At 46.2% G+C, this 9,888-nt stretch overlaps 1 protein-coding gene across 1 annotated transcript in view; it reads right to left on the reverse strand.

The window, feature by feature from the left end:
- LOC117040003 (synaptotagmin-like protein 2) overlaps nucleotides 1-9,688 on the reverse strand; it is a 46,499-nt gene extending 36,811 nt beyond the window's left edge. Inside the window, exons 1-3 of the mRNA XM_033137505.1 lie at nucleotides 9,426-9,688; nucleotides 6,055-6,206; nucleotides 159-176 (exon numbers count right to left, since the gene is read on the reverse strand). Of these exons, the coding sequence (XP_032993396.1) occupies nucleotides 159-176; nucleotides 6,055-6,206; nucleotides 9,426-9,526 (271 nt within the window). The 5' untranslated portion in view covers nucleotides 9,527-9,688. The remainder of the gene's footprint in view (nucleotides 1-158; nucleotides 177-6,054; nucleotides 6,207-9,425) is intronic.
- Nucleotides 9,689-9,888: the final 200 nt, after the last annotated feature.

Consider the following 9,888-nt stretch of genomic DNA (forward strand, 5'->3'; position numbering starts at 1 on the left):
CACTAATGCACCATTACTGTTTCCAGAATGTATTGCAAAATACATACCCCATATCCTTAATTTGCCCTAAGTATATTTGGCCCACTATTTGAGTGATCCTATGCTAAGAAGGGCCTTTACACTAGCTTGATTTCATGCCATTCCCACAGCATTCTTACAGGGTGTATTTTCCAATACTCCTCTGGATCTTCGACTCTGCCCATGCAACAAGGGAAAGATAGAGGACTTTATTCACTTCTTCCTCTACTGCCCTGCTCTACTGGCTAACTTCCCTTAGCCTTAGTCTTATGTATCTTCCTGACATGGACTCTGTTGTCATGCCCTGCTATTGCTTTTTATTTTATTTGTATTTTCCAGCACGATTTTACCTCCAATGCTTTAACTGTATCTGTTGTATTCTTTGTATAATCGTGCCAGGCCACTGCCTGGTCTTTTACTATGTGCTATGGCCATATGGCTAATGCAACAAATAAATTGATAGATTGATTGGGAAAGAGAGCGATTGTTACCTGCCACCACAATCTCTGACAAGTGAGAGATTCCAGGGGTTCTAAGCACTTACACGGGGTTCAGTTTCCATGGAATGAGGGTCAATGGAGACTGCGGTATCTTTAGGATATATGGTTTACTTACACACATACAAACAAACTGAGCCTACAATGGAGGGGCTCACAGCATTAACACGCCAAGAGGGCCTTGCTTCTCTCATAGTTTCAGCCTTGGAATCAAACATAAATCAAACACAGTTCTGTCTCTCTAGCTTCCACCTGCTTCTAGCTCAGCTAACACCCACACACTGGCCCCTGAACTTCAATATACTAACCAGGTGAGTGTGTGTGTAAAGCCCACCCATTAGCCTGCGATTATGGCGCTTAATTGCTCAGACCAACAGTAATTGCTTAGATGAAGGGACTAATGACAGTACTTAGCTGATTAGCTACGACCATTATCTTACAAAGGAACTTGTTCCACTAGTTCAAAAATAGACTCCTCCATTAGATTTTAATCCATGCTGGATCCAGGACTATGCAAAGTGGCCCTCTCAAACGAACTATATATGTGAGAGAGTGAAAGTGAGTGAGAAAAGTCAGGTGAGTTGTTGGACAACACTTCTTTCAGTTTTATTATGTATGCAAGCACCTATATACTCAAGCAGCAGTTGACAACAGATTGCAGGTAGGGTGGAGGGCGCAATTCACATACTGTGTACATCCAGAAAATCCTGTTGTTAATCCATAGCTCTGAAGTAAACCCTGACAGCAAAAGCCAGAATTTGTCTCCACCTCCAGCCAGGAAGCAGTGTAAATTCGTACCTTTATGTAAAAAGTAAAATGTGCAACTATTGTGCAACTTTGTGCTATGGGGCTGAGTCCTGGATCTTTTAAGTACCTAGCATCACTGTGATACCAGGTTGTTGCCATTGTCTCAGGAAACAATGGAAGAAGAAAGTCAAATCGCTGGAGTCACAGCGTCTGCTGTGGCTGTAGAGAATGATGGGGAAGAGACATATTTTGTTGCAGCTGGGGGAGATGAAGATGGCTGGTTATACTACTCCAGCTGCACCATGACCTTTCTTTTCTCTGTGCTCCTTCAAATGGTCGTTCCTCCTCTGGTCACCACTATGGATGCACAACCTGCCTGCCTGTCTCCAGGCACTGTGGTTGTCTGCAAGGGATTCCCGTACGGTGGGGTTAATGTTGCCAGCCTTCATGCCATGCTTGCAGACATCTTTGTAATCTTTGTTGGTCTTCCAGTTTGGCCTGTTGCCAGCAGCCAGCTCCCTGTAGAGCACATCTTTGGGGATCCTGTCATCTTCTATTTTGTCGAAATGACCAAGCCAGAGTAGACATCGTTGACAGGAGTGTGAACATGCTGGGACTGTGGGCTTTGGAGAGCACATCTTTGTTTGAAACTCTGTCCTGCCATGTGATCCCTCAAATCCTCCTGATGCAGCACATGTGAAAGGCATGGAGGCACCGCTCCTGATGGTTATAAGTTGTCCATGACTCACTTCTATAAAGCAGGGTGCTCAGCACGCAAGCCTGGTAGACCTTCATCTTAGTATTAACATCACATTCTCCCATGCCCTTTTGGAGAGGCAACCCATAGCCATAACTGCCTTGCCAATACGCTTGTCCAGCTTATCATCAATGGAGGGGTTGCTGGTTATGATGAAACCCACAGAAGACAAAATCATTTACCACCTCATCAATCGTGTGGTCACCAATGCTGATGCGTGGAGTGCTAGCGGCGTCCTGACCCAAGATATTGGTCTTTGTCAGAAGGTAAAACTGAACTCCCTGCAGACTTGGGCAAAACAGTTGATGAGTCTCTGCAGGGCTTCCTTGGAGTGCACTGTCAAAGCTGCAACATCTGCAAAGAATAAGGATAAGGACCCACCACACTTTTGTCATGGAGCAGAAACAAGCCCTGTTGCTCCTTGAATGAAAGTACATACCATCTTCAATTGAGCTGAAGCATAGGTGAGAACATTGCCCTGTTTAACACTGCTCTTTATAGGGAAGGCATCAGAGGATGAATGGACGTCATCATGGATGGTGCTGTGCATGTTCTCCTGGAAGGACACAATCTTTTTGTGGAGCTTAGGTAGGCATCCTAGCTTGTTGAGCAGTGTGAAGGGTCTTTTTCGGCTGATGAAGTCATAGGCCTTCTTCAGGTCTATGAAGGTGATGTAAAAGGGGCGTCTCTGTTGTCTGCATTTCTCCTGCAGAGGCCTACATCTCCCTGGCTTCAGAGGAACTTTATTTTATTGTGAGTCAGAACCTACAAAAGGAAATACAGTGGTACCTCTGGATGCAAATGGGATCCATTCTGGAGCCCTGTTCGCATCCTGAGCAGAACGCAACCCGCAGCGCCGCTTCTGCGCATGCACGGGTTGCGATTCGGTACTTCTGTGCATGTGTGTGACTTCATTTGACGCGTCTACGCATGTGCAGGTATGACTGTACTCCTACAGGCCTTCTCTCGAGTTTCTTGGAGGGAAGGTGGAGTATAAATGACACACATTTCCTCATTGGGAAAAGGCAAATAAAGATAGATACTGGAAAATAGAAGTACATGCATGTGTAGACAAGATTCCTACAGTGCACAATATACTATGGGAAAACAGGGCAAAAAGTAGTATCCTCCCTGAAAACCTCCCTCCAGAGTACTTAGCAAGGCTCTAGATTCCTGGAATCAACACCTAACCTTTTTCGAATTCTACTGTGTTCTATCCTCACTAGAGAGAAAGAAAATGAATTCGTCTGGAGGCTGGGCAATGTTGCTCAGCAGTCCTGTAATATTTCAGCCAAGGCTTAATTGGCCTGCCTCTGTGATCATATGAATCATCCCAAAGTGTTATTACCCACCAGTGCACCCTGATAGCAAAGTGCCAAATTCAGGCTGGCCGGATTTGGATTCAAGCCCAGCTTTAATGAACTACCTCACAAAAGCTCCGTCAGGTCAGATTTGTTCCATCTCAGAAAGTGCTGTGCGTTTCCAAGCAAAGTGCAATGCAATAACCCCCCTCTTTCTTTTTTGCTGGAAAAAAGGCAAGACCCCAGAATGCTGCTGAGGAGTACAATATGGATCCCCTTCAGTGTTCTAGAAGAATGTTCACTTGTACTTGATTTGCTCTCAGAAGTAGAGACAGTTTGGTTCAATGGTTAGAGCTCTGGGCTAGGGCAACAGGAGTCCAGAGTTCAAATCCCTGCTCAGCCAGGAAGCTCTCCTAGGCCAGTTACTGTATCTAGGCCTAGCCTACCCCACAAGGTTGTTGTGGAGATAAAATGGGGAGGGGGAGAGCCATATACACTAACTATCTTGAGTTCGTTGAAGGAAAGGTGGGATATAAATCTATTACACTGGTATCCAAAACAGATTATATTTAGATCCAATAAGGTGACAATACTTGTGGTAAATTTTGAAGTGCATTTTAACGGCCCCTAGAGCCATGATCTCAAAGGGAGTCCAAAAATGTAGGCAACAGTATAATAGTAGTAGTGTTGGTAACAACAACAACAACAACAACAACAACTTTATTTGTACCCTGCCCATCTGACTGGCTTGCCCCAACCACTCTGGGCAGCTTCCAACACATAAAAAACATAATAAAAAATAAACATTTTGAAATTTCCCTATACAAGGCTGCCTTCAGATATCTTCTAAAGGTTATATAGTTACTTATCTTCTTGACATGATGGGAGGGTGTTCCACAAGGAGGGGCGCCACTACTGAGAAGGCCCTCTGCCTAGTTTATATCCCACCCTTCCTCCCAAAGGAGCCCAGGGCAGCAAACAACAAGAGAGAAACACTAAAAACATATTAAAAGCACACTTCCCATGCAGATGCAGAATGGAAAAGACCTCAACTTAAAAGGCTTGTTAAAAGAGGATGGTCTTCATTAGGTTCCAAAAGGACAAGAGAGATGGCACCTGTCTAGTATTTAAGGAGAGGCAACTCCAAAGGGTAGGTGCCGCCACACTAAAGGCCCTGTTCCCCAGTTCCCACACTTTGTGTAATGGACCTCCTGATAAGACAGTGTCTGCAGCAGGCCCTCACCTGCAGAATGCAGTGATCGACTGGCAATACAAGGCGAGAGATAGGGGTAATCTGTCAGGTATCCTGGCCGCATGCTGTATAGGGCTTCATACACGAGCACCTTGAATCTAGCTCATGTGTTCTGTATTGATCCATAGTAAAGGTAAAGGACCCCTGACAGTTAAGTCCTGTCGCAAAATGACTCTGGGGTTGTGGCGCTCATCTCGCTTTACTGGCTGAGAGAACCGATGTTTGTCCGCAGACAGTTTTTCCGGGTCATGTGGCCAGCATGACTAAGCCGCTTCTGGAGAAACCAGAGCAGCGCATGGAGATGCCATTTACCTTCCCGCCGGAGCGGTTCCTATTTATCTACTTGCACTTTGACGTGTTTTCGAACTGCTAGGTGGGCAGGAGCTGGGACCCAGCAATGGGAGCTCACCCTGCCGCGGGTATTCGAACTGCTGACCTTCCAATCGGCAAGCCCTAGGCTCAGTAGTTTAGACCACAGTGCCACCCGCGTCCCTCTCACCTATACCTTCCAGCTAAAATCCACATGCATTAACTTTCATTCTCATATTCTGGCTGTGCTTTATCACATGGAATATTTTTTGGAGTTTAGTCATTCGTATTTTCCAGTGGTGTAGTGGAGGCAGACTTTTTCCAGAATAGGGGTAATGACATTATCTAACAATAAAGCGAGATGAGCGCCGCAACCCCAGAGTCGTCTGCGACTGGACCTAATGGTCAGGGGTCCCTTTACCTTTACCTATAGGTGAGAGAGCAGGAGCAGGAATAACTGTTTCCATCTTGTTTAAAGGAACCACCTGACATACTGTATATCATCCTCTTTCCTACTTTTGAGGCCAGCAAAAACCCAAAACCATTATCCAAGCATTTGGGTTTCTAGAGCTGCAAATGAAGCAAACTTCAGGTGCCTAAAACATCACTTTGAGTTTTAAATCTTCTTGTATGTTGTTTTGAGGTTCTTTGGCCATAACAATAAATAAAGAAATAATAATGTTGATGATAATAGTAGTAGTAGTAGTAGTAGTAGTAATAATAATAATAATAATAATAATAATAATAATGGTAGTATTGTCACCATTACAGTATTATATTCTTAGTCACTTTTCTCAAAATGACCCAAGGTGACTTACAGGTAACATACCTAGCATGTTTCCTAACCACAGATTGCTATGATGACAAACTATGGTTAGTGCTCCAACAACAGGAATTAGAAATTATGAAGGTGGTTTCTGTAAGACACGTGAGAAGGGAGGAGAAAGGACATGAGCCTGTGGTGTCTTTCTGCCCCCAAACCATGATTTAGAGCAGGGTTTCCCAAAATGAGGGGTCTCCCACTGTTTTTGGACTACAATTCCCATCATCCCTGACCAGTGGTCCTGCTAGCGAAGGATGATGGGAATTGTAGTCCAAAACCAGAGAAGTTTGGGAAACACTGGTTTAGAGGATCATCTGAACCGTCCCTGAGGCTTACTATTGTGTACTTACGGTCAGAGTTGCTCTTTTTCTTTTTAATTGACGCTCGGAGTAGTTCTGAGCCTTCTAATCCCTCCTGGAAGCGCTGTGCCTTCACCTCATGGAACCATTGTCCAGTCACAAATTTCTTCTTCTTTTCATCCTTCAGTGAGCCTTCCAATCGCCTTAGCAGAAATAAAAAGGAAAATCAGTGCCAGACCCTTGCATTTACACAGTGCAGAGGCACTCAGAGAAAACCTGCATTTTACCGCAGAATCGGAGCAAACAGCAATCTGTGGGAAACCTGATTGCCACTGCTCTGATTCAGTAGCAAAACATGTTGTCCCCCCCCCACACTCCCCCTAGGGAAAGCACCAGAACCAAAATAATGCTGCACAAGATGAACCATTGGTCTGATCCTGCAGACTCTTAACAAACTACAGCTCCCAAGATTCTTTGAGTGAATCCATTACAGTTAAAGTGGTATAATAGTGTTTTGATTGTATAGCATGGGTGTGGCCCAATTGGAGAACGGCTGAAAAGAAATTGGAGAAATTCCCAGCCCACTGCTAACTTAGTACTACAGTTGCTGTAAAATCCTTTGCATGAGTCTCCTAGGGCCAAATTTGTTGGGTTTTTTTGGCGCCAAATAAAAAACATTTTGATTTGTCCAGGACATGCAGCATGTCAGTTGGTTTTCATCATCCCTCCTCTCACTTTCTCTGCTAATTTTATTGCTTTATTAACTTTTTATTGCGTTTCCTCTGCTTGACTACTTTGTGTTTCACTGTTTTATACCAGTGTGCAAATATTAGACTTTATTGGAAGAATGTCCAAAAAGGATTTTCCTGCCAACAAGAAACATTCAGTTTTTGAAAGTAAATGAATAGTTTGGGAAGGCGCCGTTTGTAGAAGGGACAGTAAACCTTCCCCCGTCCCCCAAGCATCCTTTGACAACCTGGTCCCCTGCAGGAACTTCGGACTACAACTCCCATCAGCCCCTGCCAGGCCTCTCTAGATGCTGCTGGACTACAACTCCCATCACCCCGACTATCAGGTATATTGGCTGGGGCTGATGGCAGTTAGTCCAACAAACAACTGGAGGAGCACAGTTGCTCCATCCCTGATTTGCAAGAATTCATGAAGCACCAGCCATAAGGGCGGAGATCATCACTATTCCCACACAGGTCATTGAAAGCTGGTTTGGGCTAGGTCATACTACTGCTATTTTTCTAGGAAAAGAGGTGCTTGGACTCACGATGAAAGTCTCCCTTGTTCTCTTATAATGGCAATTGCATTGAGAGGTGCCAGAACTGAGTTCCAGCTGAAGAAAGCCTTGGGTCAAACTATTATTTAGTTGGGAGAGAAGCAATGACAAACCTAGACAGCATCTTAAAAAGCAGAGACATCACCTTGCCGACAAAGGTCCATATAGTTAAAGCTATGGTTTTCCCAGTAGTAATGTACGGAAGTGAGAGCTGGACCATAAAGAAGGCTGATCGCCGAAGAATTGATGCTTTTGAATTATGGTGCTGGAGGAGACTCTTGAGAGTCCCATGGACTGCAAGAAGATCAAACCTATCCATTCTCAAAGAAATCAGCCCTGAGTGCTCACTAGAAGGACAGATCCTGAAGTTGAGGCTCCAGTACTTTGGCCACCTCATGAGAAGAGAAGACTCCCTAGAAAAGACCCTGATGTTGGGAAAGATGGAGGGCACAAGGAGAAGGGGACGACAGAGGATGAGATGGTTGGACAGTGTTCTCGAAGCTACTAACATGAGTTTGGCCAAACTGCGAGAGGCAGTGAAGGATAGGCGTGCCTGGCGTGCTCTGGTCCATGGGGTCACGAAGAGTCGGACACGACTGAACGACTGAACAACAACAACAATGGGTTGAGGGAAAGATGGGGCTCATCAACCTGGGAGGTAGCTCTTCTGGGAGAAGGAAAACTCTGACCCTCCACTGCCTTGCAGGATATCTTCAGGAGAGGAAAAGGCTAAGGAGTAAAACCTACACAAATCCAGAGTAGAGTCCCTAAGCCGGTTGGGTGGTACCTTGTACACCTCTTTCTGGCAACTCCTGCAGCCAAGCTGGTGCCAAACATATTGCTCTGCTTTCCTTTGGACCACATCAGCAAGACCAGGATGGAGGTCTTGTTGTCTGGGCAGCCCAGGACCTCTAAACGCCCTGCCTGGGCTTGTGCCCTGGGGAGGTCACTGCAATGCTGCTAACGCAGTGGTTTGACTTCACCTCCGGAGGCGCACTCCATTGTCTTTTGAGGCAGACAAATACTAACAACAATAATGGGTCTAGGGCTGGGATGTCCTGAATTAAAATTCCTACTCAAGCTGAGTGATCCTAGCCCCCCCCCCCAGCCTCCCCCTACCCGGTGGCGTAGGAAGATGGGTGCGGTGGGTGTGGGCCACCCTGGGTGTCATCACTGAGGGTGGTGACCACGGGGCCTGGCCTGCAGCACGTCTGAGCCACATGTATCTCCTGGAGAGTGACGGGGTGGCTTGGGCACCTGCAGGCTCTGCGCTGCCTAAAATGGCAACGTGGGGCTTGCAGACTCTGTGGAGGTTCTGCACAGCGTGCTCTGCCCCAGCTTGCCTTGCCCTGTGAGCAGCTTACCGTAAACCCCGCCCCTGGGTGCAGGGCATTTGTGCCGCCCCAGGCGCCCAAGCAGCTAGCTACGCCTACCTCATAGGATAATAAAAGTAGGAGACACATACACTACCCCAAGCTCTTTGGAAAGGATGGAAGCATAAAAGCAGTAGTTTGGGGTTTTCTTTTAGGAAAATGGACAGCTTCTCAAGCATGAATAAGGGAAATGGTTCTTTTTCTCATAGCGCTGTATGCTGTTTCATTCACATTTCAGAAAGCAAACCTGCTGTCACAGGGAGAACATCTGAACTTCAGGTTCTGGGGCACATACAGATTTTTGAGCAGGTACCGTGGGTGCAACCTGCTCTGGTCATTTCTCTCCCCCTTCCCCCAGATCAGATCCCCACCAAGACAGAAGAAAGCATGCACACGCACGCACGCACACACACACACTTTTTATCTTTCCAGGGTATCTGGGTTGAAGCAAAATCCAGTGGAATTAATCTGAGCCCAATAAAGCACATGGAAATAAAAGAGGAAATTGAGAAAGAGCATCACTTGAGCAGTACTTTTCAGGGTGCAGGGGAGGCAACCACCAACTCATGAGCAAGGGGGAAGTGAGTGGGAGGGGGTCAGAGGCTTCTTGGGTGCCAGGGGCAAATATTAAGGGTGCCACTGTGCCTATGTGTACCATGCTGGTGACCCCCGCATCATCATCATCATCATCATCATCATCATTACTATAGGAAACTTAAGCTCTAAGAATTTGCAAATACTTTGCTACAGCCATGACTACTTACCTGATACGATCTCCATCCTTTTTCTTCAACTCGGCATCCCTCTGCAGCACCTTCATCAGCTTCCCATACTCCTCTTCTGTGAGAAAGCTGAGATCCAGCATCTTTCCCTTGGTGTTCTCTGGGCAATCAAAGCATTGGCACTTTGGAAGCAGCAGCTACAGTGGTGAGGGGTTCATGAAAAACCCTGAATCGAGAGCCTGAAGGGATACAGTTTTTATGTATTGAGTCAGAATGTACAGGGAGCAGCAGGGAGCCCTTCACTCTGACATACCTCGGGGAAGAACCCCCTGTAGGATCCAGGCTACCGTTTCAAAGCACCAATCTGTTCTTCCAGGCTCTGGTCTTCTATACCGCATGCCTGTGTCAACCGAAACAATTGCAGCCCCCGGTGAGTTTTCCCCCCTTTCACTCTGTCCACGCACGGGTGGAAGTGTAAATGAGTCAGCTTTCCCAGGCACCCAAA

The sequence above is a fragment of the Lacerta agilis genome, chromosome Z (assembly GCF_009819535.1).
Source record: "Lacerta agilis isolate rLacAgi1 chromosome Z, rLacAgi1.pri, whole genome shotgun sequence".
NCBI lineage: Eukaryota > Metazoa > Chordata > Lepidosauria > Squamata > Lacertidae > Lacerta > Lacerta agilis.